At 40.6% G+C, this 15939-nt stretch overlaps 1 protein-coding gene across 1 annotated transcript in view; it reads left to right on the top strand.

Annotated features, from left to right (window-relative positions):
• The window catches only part of CEP85L (centrosomal protein 85 like), a 111961-nt gene that overhangs the window by 12141 nt on the left and 83881 nt on the right, over positions 1-15939 (top strand). The window contains exon 2 of the mRNA XM_066613800.1: positions 3379-3540. Within this exon, the coding sequence (XP_066469897.1) occupies positions 3379-3540 (162 nt within the window). The remainder of the gene's footprint in view (positions 1-3378; positions 3541-15939) is intronic.

Raw genomic sequence — 15939 nt, 5'->3', positions numbered from 1 at the left:
TTCTTACAAATCTGCACTTTTTACTTCGTTATGAATAAGCTTCGTACAGCCAAACCCTGCCTTATGTTCTGTAGTTTGTAAATTGTGTGGAGCAGGCTCAGCTGTTACATTCTTTCTTTTTTTTAATGGTTTTTTGCAGTTGCCACAGAACTTCAAGAGGCCTGAATTTGGATTATAAAAACCTACAGTAAAAACATAATGCATGGTAAACAGTTCAAACATCTGAACTGAGTCCCATTACTAAGAAACCATATAAGCTATTTTGGTGGGGTTTTTTTTTGGGGGGGGGGGGTTTAAAGAAACCTCTGTGCATGCAATCAGTTGGTTGAATAGTGTGCAAAAAGGAACAGTTACTGTGGGGTGAAGAGTGCATTAGTTAGGAAGATGAGGAGGTGAGCCAGCATAGCAGGCATGAGCTAATGTACTGCCTTTGTGCGCCAAAGTAGAAATAAAAAACATCTGTAGCAGTGTTTTTTATTTCTGCTGTGTATTATTCACTGGCTTTGTGTAGAAATTGATAGTTCTCTTATCTAGTAGGTTGTAGGATTCTACTCTTGTACCTTAATTTTGAATAATAAAACATGAATTTTTCAAGCAGAATAATGTACAAATTAAGACCAGTTCACCTAATTTGAATGATTTCATGTGAATTTCATTGTTCCATATGTTGCTTGGGGAAGGGATTCCCCCCCCCCCCCAGAATTTGGAATATGTTGTCACGTTTGTGTGTGAAATCCACACTGCAGTGAATCCTCCAAACAGCCTAGTGATCCAGGGATGTAAACTGATTTGGTACGTAAACTAATGCAAGCCTAAGCAGTCCTTGCGTAGTTCTGATTCATTAAACTAAAACTTCAGAAACGTGGAAGATTTTGTTAGTGCTGACACCCTGCCTGTCTCAACAGGGGTGTTGTAGGGGATTCTGAGGACTGTGCATTCTATGCAGCTAACTTCTGCTACTGTAGGGGTGACCTTGGAAAAGATTTCCTGACTTTTCCCAGGATGCTTCCTATACTTCCAAATTAGCATTAAATTGCTGATTTTGGGCCTGTGGGAAGCTCCCATGCAGAAGTTCCCTTTTGGGGGGGGGGTGAGCATAAATAGAATGGCAGATGAAGGGCAGTGGCAGTGAGATGACAAGTGTGTGTTCTCTGAGGCATCTGGTGGGCCATTGTGAGATACAGGAAGCTGGACTCGATGGGCCTTTTGCCGGATCCAGCAGGGCTCTTTATGGTCTAACCAGGACAAGATGGGAGACATGTGCAGAAATCTGTGTGTCGTTGCATGAAATTCATAGCATCATTTATATCTGGATTCAGTTGCTGTCACCTCAAAGTTGTCTCTTCTAACTGTAGCATTTTATCAGTCTATAGTGGCAAAGGCAATGAACCAAATGTAATACAGTACTTTAGTGAATATTAGTTGATCTGGAATGTTCTTTTTCTCTGTCACTTTGAAAGTACATGGTTTAAAAAAATGATACTGTCTTATGTCTTAGTATTAAATTAACACAACTTGGGGTAGTAATTCGTTCTTGGTTGACAGCAGGTTTCCATTTTTTGTACAGCAGAATTATACATGTTTTCTTTGTCCATCAAATGATAATGGTTAATATAAATAAGACTGATTAGGTTGCAGCAAAATGAAATTGAACCAGTGGAGTTTGAATAGTGTGCTATCATATGCATGTTCATGGAACTATGTGGATTTTGGACATTAACTCTTGTGGAAAAACACATTCAAACTTTGGTCAGATAGCATGATTTTTGTGTTTGTGATTGATTCAGCTGGTGTTTGAAATGCTCTGGGCTGGTCATTCCAGGATTTTTACTGGGCTGAAGTGGCAGGGAGAATTCTGAAAAGGAAAAGATGGCAGTCTTCAGAGAAAGAACTTTGACAATAAACTTTGCATTTGGTTAAGACCATTCTGTGTGACTAGTCTCTTGAGTGTCTCTGGCAATCTGCTCTCTTATCCCTCTCTCCCCTGAAACTCTGTAGGCCTGGTTGTCTGTTCCAATTGGCAAGTTTGAAGAAGGAACAGCAGGATAATGCAGGGATCCTGGCAGCATGTTGAGGATGCACTTGTGCATCATCTGCCCATGTTATGTTTGGTTCAATAACTTTTGTATACTTTGATATCTGCATTGCCAAGCCCTTTAGAAGGGGGGATGGAGAATTAGAGACATCTTGAGCTTTGCTTATAGAGAGATTATCTTATTTCCCTTTACTTATTCTCTCTGCCTTGCAAGGGACATGTGTGTTCTGCTTAATGCTGGAGACAAATGCAAGTGACTTGCTTGATTATATTTTCAAAGAACAGAAATGAGAGAACAGTCATTATGTTTTGTCCCAGTAGGGCTTGATGAAAACTCAAATTTGGCTTGCACCTAGCAGAGACTAATCTAATTAACAGCCTGGTCTTATGGGCACACTGCACTGACGGAATTAGCTTTCTGGTAGTGTGGCATACTTAACAGCTCTTGCTGGGCTGCTGCTCCAAGCGGCGGTGGCCACTCACCTGTGGCCTTTCAATGAGCCCTGGTGCCAGTAAGACGGCACGGGGGTGGGGTGGGTGGAACAGAGAGGAGACTAGGGGACGGGATAGATCGAGTCCATAAAGGGGGCAGTATTGGTGGTAATGCTACCTCCAATATCCTATACTCCTTCCTGACGTTGAGCTGCCTTCCTGGATTCATTTGGACTTGCACTAGCAAAATGGCTAGTGCAGGTCTGAGTCTGCCTATTCAGGAAACAGAGGTTTATCCTTGGGCCTCTTATGAGGTAACATATGTTCCCTTATCTGGAGGAGGCCCTTACAGGACAAAGTCCATGCTCTGGTGGTGCAGCTGCAATGGCAGGGTGGGGGTTTGATAGGATTGGTCATTCTTTTGAGGATCACTTTAGCAAGAATAAAAAAATCCAGATAGAATGAGCCTTTTCCCATACTGAATGACATTTCCAATGTGTATAAAATTTATGACTTCCTGCTTATGTCTCAAAACTGCCAGTCTTACTAATTAAGAAATACTAAATGTTTATGAATTTTAAAAATGAAATTTACAGCATGTACTGAGACAAACCACATTCAAGTGGGGGATATGTAGAATAAAAAAAACTAATGTAATGCTGGTTGGCCTGATTTTAAATTAACAAAGCATTTGTTTGAACTCAAATCCATGTGCAACATCTGTATTGGGTTACCTCATTAGAGTGTCATAGAAATAACATCTGGAAGTTTATTAGGTTTGTTTTTATATGCGGGTTTTATTATCGGATACATTATCCCTTAAACATATGTGAATGCTGACTTCATAACAAAGTTTTGTTGTTGAATTGTATTGGCTTGTCTGTCTTTTAAAGATTGACTTTTCTTTGCAGGCCCAGAATGCTCCTCGTCAGGATGGTTACCTGGTACTGATTCACTGTGGCAAGCTGCAAGCGGTGCATCGAGCAGTCGAAGTTCCCAAATCAGAAGACACAGCATAGCTTCTGACAGTGGAGACACTGGCATTGGAACCTCCTGCTCTGATAGCGTGGAAGGTGAGTGGTGATGTGGTGAAACTAGTTGCTTTTATAGAAAGTAGGATGGAAGAGATGTATGAAGCATTGAGATGCTGAGCATTTCATAGGATACAGTACATGTGATCCAAATGACCTGTAGAGAGAACAGATTGCCATTTTTGTGGTGACATGAGAGCTACAATGTTATTGATACTAACAAAATGGGCAAGAATACTAGTTTACCTCACAAAGAGGCCTGTTTTAGTTACTTTATGAGAAGCAGGAGGCCTGGAAAATTACTGTTTCTCCTGTGCCACTTCTGTTTTCTCTAATGAATTGTCCCAGTGTAGTAGTATTCTCTAACTTTACACAAAACTTTTTTGTGATATCTGTTACCTATTTTCTGAAGAGATTTGATCATGACTTTGCTTAAACAGGTTACCAGACCTCTAGTACTGCTTAGCAAATGCATAGTTACTATGGTGATTGTTAGTGAAAAAAGGCAAGTGTCATATGAAAGGCACAGTTGTCCCAACTGTGTTCAGAGTTCTTCTGAATTTAGGCATTGTGTTTCAGAAGACAGGAACGATCCCTGAAGTAGGGGAAAAGATGGTAGTGACTGCTTAAAGAGCTTGCTATGTTTTAACTTGGAAAAGGAGAGTTTAAGGGGGGCAGAATAGACCCCCAGTGATAAATTAAGAGAAGGGTGAACCCATTTGAATTATTGAAGAGAATGAGAATGGGACCTGGAGATATTGAACCAAATGGTATTGGGGAACCATTGTCAAACTCTAAAAACCGTTCTGTTATAAAACATTGTGCATCCATGTTCCCTGGAGTTTTTAAAGAGAAAACCAACTGAGTAGTCTAAAGAATTCAGCCCTCAAAAGATGACTTCATAATGAAGCCTTACTGCAGCTAGCCACAGGGCCACCCAGTGGCTTGATAATTTCATTTCTGATCTAGTACCTCTGCTCACAAGGTATTACTTGGTTGTAGATACTAAAGTAGAAGATATGGCATGATTATGAAGGGCGTCCATGTTTTCATATACTTTTTTCACCCCCTTGTTTTAAAATGAAAGTGGTGAGCAGGAAGGGAGTGGTCCATCTATTTCTGTGTACCTTAAAGAGAGTAAATGTAAAAATGTAAATAAACTGTAATTCAAAGAGAGTAAAACCAATGTAGGTTACAATTGGTTTGCATAAAAGTATTTTAAGCACAGCTATCTATTTCTAAGTTTTGTGATATTTCATAAGTGAGCCTCAACTTTGCCTGTCACAGCATTATGAGATGAAGCAAGCTAAACATTTCAGTCATCACTAAGTGATGAGATGAACAAGTGATCAGGTGCCTTGGCTGTAGCTCTGTGGTAGAGTCTCTGGTTTTGTGTGTAGAAGATGCTAGGTTCAATCCTCAACATCTCCAAAGTAGGAGAGAAAAAAAGTTGTTGTTCACTGAACCCTACAGGTCAGTATTGATGACGCTGAGTTGGATGGACCAGTAGTCTGATTTGGTATAAGGCAATTTCCTTAGTTTTATCACTGCTTTGCTATACAAATTGTTCTGTTCAGAATCATGTTCCTTCAAGGCATCTTGTACAGAATGACATAACACAAGTCTTTAGTTGGCTTTTAAGTTTGAAAAAACTTTGCCCTTTGAGAGTCTATAACTTTGTTTGACCTACTTTTGTTTGTTGTTGCTTTTTTCCCCTGACCTCTCTTGCCTTAGAAATAAAAATGGTTGTCAATTATGCTGATGTCACTGATCTACATTGTTTTCATACTTTTGTTCTGAATCATCTTTTTGTTTTCCTGTCTAAAATTCTTGCATGAGGCTGTTTTTATGGGAAAATAAACATTACAAGGCAAAACAGGAACCTTACTCTGAGTTAATGGATTGGCTTTTTGTCAAATACTGACTAACATTACTGGCTAACAAATGAGAAAAATCTTTTTGAGGAAATATTCGGTTGGATGCAGGATAATTTATGACATAATTTAAATAGACTGCCAGAAATCTTATTTTCTGGCTGGTTCCTAGCCATGTACCCTCAATTTCAATGCTTAAGAAGATACGACTTATGTAATTAAAGGCAGAAAACACAAACAAACTGGCAAATCATGACAAATGCAAGGAAAGGGCCATTTTCTGAGTATGGCAAAGTACAGTGGTGCGCCACTTAATGACAGGGATGTGGACCTCTATGCAAAGCCTCCAAAGGCAAGGGAATGCTTTACTCCCCTTGCCTCTGGAGTCTTTTCTGGCTCAGAAAAAACCTCTGGAGACAGGGGAGCAAAGCTCCCCTCCGCTTCGGAGACTTGGGGAGTGCAACCTCCTGACCATTGGTGGCTGTTGCATATGTGACCTGTCGATGACCAGAAGGTCATTAAGGGGCACGCACCTGTATGTTTAAAGGAGGCAGTATTGAGTGACTAATGTTTTTAATGTTTTCCTCTTTTTAATTTATCTATATCCTGACTTTTTAAAAATATGTTTATTTAACATTGCTTTATCTTCCCCCCATCAAATACCAGTCAGTTTTCTTTAATATGTAGATTAACTATCCATGAATTTGCTTATCCATGAGGGGCAGAATTGCTACCTCACTCTTCATGGCCTTGAACCATGTACTAGAAAATCACAATTGTCCAAAATGCTATTTAAATGAAAATCTTACCTCATTTCCATTGGTAGCTCTCCCAGTAAAAAAAAAAAAACTGGAGCCACCTCAGTTGTAGTAGGACTCATTTGTCCGCTTAGGGTCAGTTCTAGCTGATGGTTTTTGGTCAGTTTCTATAGAAAAATGCCGTATTTGTTCTAAGGATTGTGGAAATCCTTGTGATAAATAACCAATGCAATGGACCTGGACCTGGAATACAATCTAGTTTCTTTACATACAATCTTAAAAATATATCTGAAAATGCTTGAACTGATGATCAGATTACAAACCCAGTTTAGTAACCACAATTACGGACTTGTGCTAAGGACTCAAGAACAAGTTTGTTGGATCAGGCAAAGAGCCCTTCTAGTCCAGCTTCCTGTATCTCACTGTAGCCCACCTCATACCTCTCAAAGCCCTGAAGATACCTATACCCTGTTGCCACTCTCTTGGATATGGCATTCAGGGAGAGGCTACTAGAGGTTGCATACAGTCATCATGACCTGTAACCTGTGATGGCCTTTTCATCCTTAAATCTGTCCAATCCCCTTCGAAAAGCAGATGTCATAATATCCTGTGGCAAGGAGTTCCACAGATTAATTACATACTGTGTAAGGTAATATTTCATTTTTGTCTGTTCTGACTCTTCCACCAGTCTATTTTAGAGCATGACTCCCTGGTTCTTGTACTATGTGAGAGGGAAAAGAACTTCTCTGTATTCACTGTATCTGTCCAATGCATAATTTTGTAAGTCTCAATCCTGCCCCTCCTCAGGGTGCCACCTTTCTAGACCAGCCATTTTCAACCTTTTTCAGCTCACGGCACACTGACAAGGCACTAAAGTTGTCAAGGCGCACTATTAGTTTTTAATTACATTAGTATGTTACAATTAATTTAATATAAAGGCACAGTCCTCACCAGATCTACTCAGAAGTAAGTCCTATTTTGTTCAATGGGGCTTACTCTCAGGAAAGTGTGGTTAAGATTGCAGCCTTAGATCATTACATGACAATGAAAGAAATTCATTGGAGAATTGAAAGAAGCTTGGAGAGGGAGGTTTATGTGGTTCTGGAAAGGAAGAATAATGTTTTGAAGCAGGTCTGTTCAAACTGTTATCAGTTGATATGCTCTGATATGCCAGGAGGTGTTGGCAAAGAGAGATGAGACTGAGCATACTGGAGAAATGGGATGCTGTTGGTGAGGGGCAGTGAGGAGATGTGGCTGAAACAAGTGCAGGATTCACTAGGGTGGGGGGGGGAGAGAGAAAGAGAATGGGAGGCAACTGGTTTGGAAGAGGGAGGGGAGGGGCAGAAAAAGGGGTTAACTGCAGTTATGATGGGGGGATGTGTGTGCAGGAGGGGAGGAGGTGGGGGGGAAGAAAAGCATCACTTGCCTGCTCATGTATTCAAGAGAGAGTGTGACCAAGCCTCTGTATGTCTACTCGGAAGTTAGCCCCTTTATAGTCAATGGGGCTTACTCCTAGGTAAGTGTGGATAGGATTGTGGCCCAGCACCCTTCCTGCCAAAGCCTTGCCAGGGGAGGCAATGCAGGGAGGGTCACTTTGGGGCATTACTGGCAAGGAAAAGGGTCTCTCCAGTGTGCTGCGGCCCAGCGGTGGAAAACCACTGTTCTAGACTGAAGAGCCCCAAGAAATGTAGCCTGTCTTTGTAAGGGAGGTACTTGAGCCTATTGATAACTTTAGTCATTCTCTTTTGCACCTTTTTTGCACCTTTTCCTTTTCTGCGCAATATCCTTTTTGAGATGTGGTGACCAGAACCAGATGCCAAGCAACCCGTCTGCTTGGCTATGATGTCTTTCTGTGCTGATTTCAGAGTATCTCAGAGAGGCCTCTTTCTTGCTTTAATGCTAAGACTTTTCTTAAGGGAAACATGGTTTTAAGAAGGGAACAAGGGAAGCTAAATTGTTACAGCATCTGTTTTAGTAGCTTTGATTCTGAACATCATGCTTCTTGTCCAGTCTTCTATGTTCTCAAAGTGTATTCCAAGGAACATCATGTGACCTGCAGAATTTGCTATGTTTTGTTCTGTCCAAGTTGCTGATCCAATCCACACCTGCTCAGCTTCAGCAATGCTTCAACCTCCAATGCTCCCAAGACTGGGTCCTGCTTCAGATTTGTTTTCTAATGGAAACTGCAATACAAAGTAAGCAGTGTTTAAACTGCCAGCAGCGGAAGGGAAGTTGGTCTCTCCCTTCCCTTGTGAAAGCAAAAACGTGTAGCAAGATGTGCCAATTATTGGCCTGCTTATGGAAAAAGTTTGTTTCCAAATCTTGTCAACTTTTTAAAGTGCTTAAAAATTATACTAAATTAAATTTATAAACGTGTATATTTTTATATGTAACCCTGGTCTTACATGGGGTTCCCATCCAAGATGAGAAACACGTGGCATGACTATCCATATAAATAAGATCTATATTTTTTTTGCTGTTTGATTGGGTTCCCTTATTTTGTTATTTAGCTTTAAAGCAAATAACTTGATAAAAGGGTGCAGATCTGTTCCAAGGCATGCAGTCACATTTTTGGCAGGGATTTTGCATGGGTGTTGTGTTGCTTGTAGGTCTCAGATGTGCTGAATTTGAACCCTGAAAAAGAATCCGTGCATGCCCTTCGAGTTGTCTCCAAGCCAGAAATATTTTCATTTCTTTACATGTGATCTTGTAAATGTTGACTCCAACATTTCCTTCCTACTTAGGAAAGCAAGCCTACAAAGGAGGAATGGAAAAGTGAGACTGAGATGCTTGTGGATTCTAAAAAAATTAAACCACCTTTGTGGTGTGAGTGGGTGTGAGTCCTTTAAGTGGTCATTGGCCCTCCACCCCTTGCCCTTCTGATAGATCCTCTTTGATTAAGTGACCCTGAGTAAGTCACTCAGAGGTTTATTGGCTTATTTTAAAACCCTCTATTGAACTGTGAATTATCAGAAGCTTTTAAGGTACTTATGTTCCACCTCTCTGTTTTAAAAGAGTAGTAATATGCACACACAAAAATTGGTATTTTTATACTGAAATGGTATGCCATTGGACATAATCTGTCAGAACACGTGCAGTTGTATGTTCCTTAGGAGCACAGACTGAAAGAGATGAAAAATATTCATACAGAGAGTATTGTATGAACTTACTTTCTTTAGCAAGTTACAGTGTGCAAAATGTACTAATTGATAATCTTGTGTTCAGTTTTTAAAATTTTAGTTACTGAGCAGTGCACATCTATTTAAAAAAAGGATTCAATTTCTCAAAACAATTTTAAGTAGGAAAAATACCTTCGCTTCTAATTCTTTTGATCATAATATGGTAGGAATAAGTGTTTGGAAAAGAAGTTTGTATAAGTAAGAGTTTAAGGCAGCCACATGCTTGTTAATGCTCTGCTTGTCCCATTCACCAATAATGTTTGATAGGGAAGTTATTTCTTCTACTAAAGAAAGTGTGTTGAGTGATACCCAACCCTTCTCTGTCTTTGCCATGCGCTGCTGCTTCTGTGCAGTTTTCCCTCACTCGAACTCAGATACAGGAAGTGAATCAAGAAAGAGATTTTGCATAATGTTTAAGAGACTGTGAATTAGGTCCTCCTGGGTTCAGGTCTTTTCTGCCATGAATTCTTACTAGGTGGCCTTAGGCAAGTCACAGGCACTCTTTCAGGAAGCAGCAAATAAACCTAAGTCACAGAGAGCCCTTCATCTCAATTTCGGCTAGCTCCAGTAAAACTTTCTCTGTTCTTTTATTCCCTTCACTGCAAACTGGATTTAAATTGTTTTCTCTGCCCCCCTCCCACAAATTTTGGACTATACTCTTGGAATCAATAAGATAAATTATTGTTTTGTCTTTCCCAGGCATGCCCTTTTAATAGTTTGTTCATACACAGTAGCAAGATGACCACCCATGGTAACTGAAAATGCCAGTTATGAAGTAGCTAAGAATGGTGGGCAACCTTCAGTCTCGAAAGACTATGGCAGGGGTGCTCAATAAGTCGATCCCGATCTACCAGTCAATCGCCAGGCAAAATGAGTCGATCGCAGGCTTCTCTCCCGTCCACGCATCTCTGGGAGTGAAGCATCTCTGGGAGTGAAGCATCTCTGGGAGTGAGCCCCGCCCTGGGAGTGAGTAGTCCTGGAGTGAGTAGTCTACTGGGGCTGACTCGTGAGTAGATCTGGAGAGGAGCCGCTGGCAGGCTTCTCTCCTGTCCACGCATCCCTGGGAGTGAGCCCCCTTGACTCTCCTGGGGCTGACTTACCTTTCCCCTGTTTTTGCACTGGTATGTATGGAGATCTGCCCCCCCCCCCAACTTCTATCTGTTGGTTCTGTGTGCAAGGGGTTTTGCACTGGTCTTGCTGTGATGTCTATATAGAGATCTTCCGTCCCCCACACCTTTCCCTTGTTTTTGCACTGGCATGTATAGAGATCTGCTCCCCCCCCCACTTGTATTGGAATCGAGGAAGATCTGGTGGGGAGGTAGATGTGGTGTCAGCAGTGGCCCCTTTAAGGGTAAGGCCTGGGCATCCAGCAGAGTGTGCTGCACAGCTGTAGCCACTTGAAGGCAATAGGGCCCTCAAGGATATAAGAGCACCTGAGGCAGGAAGGGCTCCACTTATTTATGTGAGTCAGCCTTTTCCTACATGAAAATGTTTAAGTCCAAGTACCGTTCCACCATGACTGATGAACATTTGGAAGTGTCCTTGAAGCTGGCTGTCAGCAGCTACTGTCTGGGCTATGCATCCTTGGCTGATTCACTTCAGTGCAAGTCATCAAAGTAAACTCAAGTAATTACAAAAAATGTTTATAGTTAATTATGTTGTGTTGTGCAATATTGGCTCATGTGGTTATGCAAGGTACACCAACATACATTGTACACATAAATGTTATATGTTATGATGGCGCGAACATTGTAAAAAAACTCTGGTAGATCTCCGGGCCTTGCTGGGTTTCAAAGTAGCTCTCGAGCCAAAAAAGTGTGAGCACCCCTGGACTATGGTATAAGCCTACAGCACCCAGTAGTCCCAGGCAGTCTCCCATCCAAGTACTAACCAGGCCTGACCCTGCTTAGCTTCTGAGATCAGACGAGATCGGGCACTGGGTCATGTATGATATTTCCCCCTTATCACAAGATACATAACTCATTTTTTCCCCATTAAGATAAATAAGAATGCTGTTACAATTCATGCTGGGCTTGCTTGTGTTTAGCCTTTTAACACAGGTTAACATCACTGATATTCCCATGTATTAACTGCTGAAGACAGTGGTTATGTATGTAGAGTCTCTTAATTCGGCAGCTTTTTTTCGAGTTTTCTCCTGGACAAAAGACTATGAACTGACTTCCTTCTGACATTCCTGGGCCTAGCTTCCTTTGCAACTCACCTTATATAAGCTGCACCATACTGAACCTGCTATTTATCCATAAATTTAACTTACAGCAGCTAATAGTCTCTCCCATCATTTATTCCACCAGACCACAAATTTTAATTTGGATTGTGTTACATGATTGACTTAGGTCTGGTGGACATCCAATTAAGAACTCTTTAAGAAATTGCTTGTGACACTCTGCTTCTAAACCTTTAATTATTTTTAGCACATGGTGCTGCTTCAGTTAAATATAGCGGTAGCTGTTTTTTCTGCATCTAAGTTTGCTTAAGAGTTGGATGAGTAGAGATTTTATTTTGAATGGGTCTTGCTTTGTAATACAATATGTGTTTCCTACTATTTGGGGCTAAATATACACCATAGTTTGTTATTGTTGAATATGTTTCTGTGAATTAAAAGTCTGAACATCCTGTTCATGTTAAGTACGACATAGGGTGGCTGATGATGCTGCGTCATTTTGTCCTGAATTCAAGCTCATTGGTATTAAAGATAATAGCCAGTGCTTTCCTAAAAAAAAAAAAAATTGATAGCACAATCTGATGTAAGTTTACTCAGAAGCAAGTCCCAGTCTATTCAATTGAGCATATACTAGGTAAGTGTTTATAGGATTGCAGCCTTAACTTTCTTGCTATTTTGTCTGTGTTCTCAAATACAGTTTTCTAATGTGCAGGAGCATTCAGAGGCATTGTTTACATTCACTGTTTCTGATGTGCTATATGTGGTTTTACCCTAACAATCATAACATGTGTCTAAAGGGCTTCATCGATATATATGTGTGGGGTAGGCTCTCTATTAAGGGTAAACTGACCATTTGATTGTCTACCAGTAATTATTTACACCAGGGGTGCCCAAACCCCAGCCCTGGGGCCACTTGTGGCCCTCGAGGCCTCTCAATGCGGCCCTCAGGGAGCCCCCAGTTTCCAATGAGCCTCTGGCCCTCCAGAGATTTGTTGGAGCCTGCACTGGCCTGATGCAACTGCTCTCAGTATGAGGGCAACTGTTTGGCCTCTCACGTGAGCTGTGGGATGAGGGCTTCCTCCACTGCTTGCTGTTTCACATCTGTGATGCAGTAGCAGCAGCAAAGGAAAGGAAAGGCTGGTCTTGTTTTGTGCAAGGCCTTTTATAGGCCTTGAGCTATTGCAAGACCTTCATTTATTCACATAAGTTCATCTTTAATATATTCAATTATGTAAACTTATGTAAATTTATTCAAATTTTAAATGTAAATTAATTCTTTTTTCCCCCTGGTCCCCGACACAGTGTCAGAGAGACTATGTGGCCCTCCTGCCAAAAACTTTGGACACCCCTGATTTACACAATACATTATTTCTCTAGTGATATTAAATGCTCAAACTGTAACGGCAGCAGGATGGATGGATTTTTATCTAGGCAGTTTAAATCACCAAAAGGCTGATTTTTAAATAAAATAAATTTTCATTTATTACTTAGATACTTTCTAAATAAAGGGCATACTAATTGATTGCGGTGACAATATAATTACGGTATATTGTTTAATATTACTTATTGCTGGCAGTCAGGTCCTTCATCTCTTTGTTGTATTGTTTACATTTGCGACATTTTCCTCTGTTGCTATACCCAGCAAAGGGATTTGTTTAAAATATTCCTAAAGAGGGACTCCTTTTTTGCATCCGATAGCCATAACTGGTCTTTGTGGACAGGTGCTGGTTAGGATCAACAGTAGAAACCTTCTTTTCAGTGTTCCTTTCTGAATCTGTCTCCCCCCCTTCTTCTGCAACCTCCCCAGCCCCAAGTAGTTCTCTGTGAGACAGTGGATAAATATCTGTGTTCTTTGACATTAATGGTCATAAATAGCTAGAACTTGAACACAGCTCTGAGATGATCGAAGAGGTCAAATACTTAAGTAGGCATAAAACACTAAAAGGTCACTCAACTGGATCAGTGTATGATGCCTCTACTGATTGTACTGTACAGGGGTTGTTAACTATCCCTGCTTGGTCCCAGTATTAAGTTGTATAAGTACCAAGCTCCTACTGACAGGGTCTCCCCAGTTCTAGTCTACCTGCTGTGCTGTGGTCATATCTGCTTATCACATAGATAAGCATTGTTCTCTTCTGTCTGAAGCTTAGCAATTTGCTAGGAGGAACTGTGCATTTGAATCCTTTAAAAGAAAAATATATATATTGCTCTCCAGAACTGAAAGTCTCTCTGCATATGGCTTTAATTCCTGAATAGCAATTCACACTGGTTGGTAACTGAGGTATCTTTCTTTTTCAACACATGCCTACTGAAGATTGGGATAGGTGGAGATTATGTTTGGAGTGCAGTAATTCTGCAAGTAAAACTTGTCCAAGGTTAAAATCTTGGCCCAGTTGTAGCAAATCATTCTCTCTTACAGCACAATCTTATTTCTACTCAGAAATAAGCCCTATCATAGCCAGTGGAGCTTACGCCCAGGAAAATGTGCACAGGATTGTAGCTTTAGATATGTAGTGAATTTAGCTCTATATCTCCTTGCTCTTCATATTTTGGCCCAAAAATATTCAATTAACCATAATAGTTGGTTCTTCTTTCTGTCCTGAAAGCACCCTCTTGGAGAGGTTTGTTTTTGTGCACTTCCTGATGTGTTTTGAATGAGACTACCTGGTTTGTTTGCATTTGATATTTTTAATGTCTGTGATAAAGATGCTTTCCTTGCCGTTCTTTCTAAGGAAAACAACCTGTCATAAGTTCATAGTCAGTTTTGTAAGATTATATGCTTGAATTTAGTTTGTTTCATTTTAAAAAGAAAACAGCAGATTTTTAAAAATCTGATTAAAATTTCTAAACATCTGCTTTTATTTTCATTTGAATTTTTTTAAATTGCTTCTATTAAATTTTTTTTAAATTGCTTCTATTTAACCATATTATTTGAATACTGATAGTGAGATGTTTGATGGTAAGAAGGCAGATAGAAATATATGAGAAGAAAGTGTATCCTGCTGCAGGGTAGAATTCCATAGAGAAAAGCAAAAGAGTTCTTGCAACCAGAACTCTTCCATCCAACTAATGTATTTTGTGCATGAGACGACACTCTTGGCAGCATGTTATATTGATTTCTGGGTTGGAGCCTACAAGTCTCTAGGATTCTGTAACAGAAGACTGCAATTAGTTGGAAAACGAGCTGGCTGTAAATCAAAAACGTCTTTGTAGACTGACCTGCTCATTTTATATTGGGTTGGAGTTAAAGATGCATCTCACTTTTTGTATTGCTGCTAAGCAACTGAATATTAAAAGAATCACAGTATACTAATGTGTGCCTACTTATATTTAAGTGTAACACAGCAATTTTTTTCAGGCGTAGAAGGGAAATAGAAAATAACATGTTATTGCATATTTCTTTGCGACAGAACTAATGAAATTTTGATAAATGGTGTGGGAGATTTTGAAAAGCATAGACCTCAGTCAGGTGATTTGGCCTGTTAGTGGTCCTTTGCACTTCTTATTCCCTTTGTTATCTAACTGTAAAGCTGACAACAAAAAACACTTGCAATTATCCTTTCCTGTAGATTTGAAGGTATGAGAGATAGGCATGTAGTTTGTCCCCTGATGCTGAAGACTTTCACATTTGGGGCATGAGTCAGCCAAAATTAAGGACTTTGAGGTTTCATTGATTTTAATGGGAAAGATTAAGCACGTGCTTAATTTCCTCCACTGAAATTGAGACTCCAAAGTGCTTAACATGTTGAGTTTGTGCTCTGTCAGTGAGAGCTTTTCCGAAAGACAGTATGCCCTACAGCAGTGGTTCCCAAACTGGTGGGAAGCCAGGGAAGCATTTGTCCGTGCCCCTTTAAGGGATGGGGAGATGGGGAAGGCAGCAGAGGTTTTTTTTTTTACTTACGTGCAGCCAGCACTGCAGTCCTGGGGGATCTGGGGAGCCTTCCTCAGGGCTAAAAAAAGAAAAAAAAACCCTGAACACTTCTGGTTTTATTGCAAAAACCTGAAGTGCTGATTTTTCTTTTCTTTTTAGATTTTTGCAGGCATGGGGAGCCCTGTGGAGGGCTACCCAGGCACTCCAGGACTGCAGCACTGACTGAGGGTAAGTAAAAAAACCTCACTCCATATTCCCTGGCAGCAACATGGTCCTAGGAATTGCATTGCTGCCTCCCCCCCACATACCCCAACACACCCCAACTCCAAACAAGGAGTGCTCCAAACTCCTAGTGCTTTGGGAAGCACTGCCCTACAGCTTTTCATTTTGATGGCAAAATATGTGAGCAGATAGTTCCAGTTTGAACTTTCATGAGTTCAGGAAAGTCAAATAGCTTGGATGTTAATTCTGTCTGACCTGCAAGTTTTTCGGTCGGAATAAAAAAAAAGAATGGAACAATGCTGTGTTGGAACAATGGAACAGGCCTGTATGAAGCAGTGGTGTACCTGAGGGGGCC

The sequence above is a fragment of the Tiliqua scincoides genome, chromosome 1 (genome assembly GCF_035046505.1).
Source record: "Tiliqua scincoides isolate rTilSci1 chromosome 1, rTilSci1.hap2, whole genome shotgun sequence".
NCBI lineage: Eukaryota > Metazoa > Chordata > Lepidosauria > Squamata > Scincidae > Tiliqua > Tiliqua scincoides.
The sequence above is the reverse complement of the archived record's forward strand: the minus strand, read 5'-3'. Positions and strand labels throughout refer to the sequence as shown.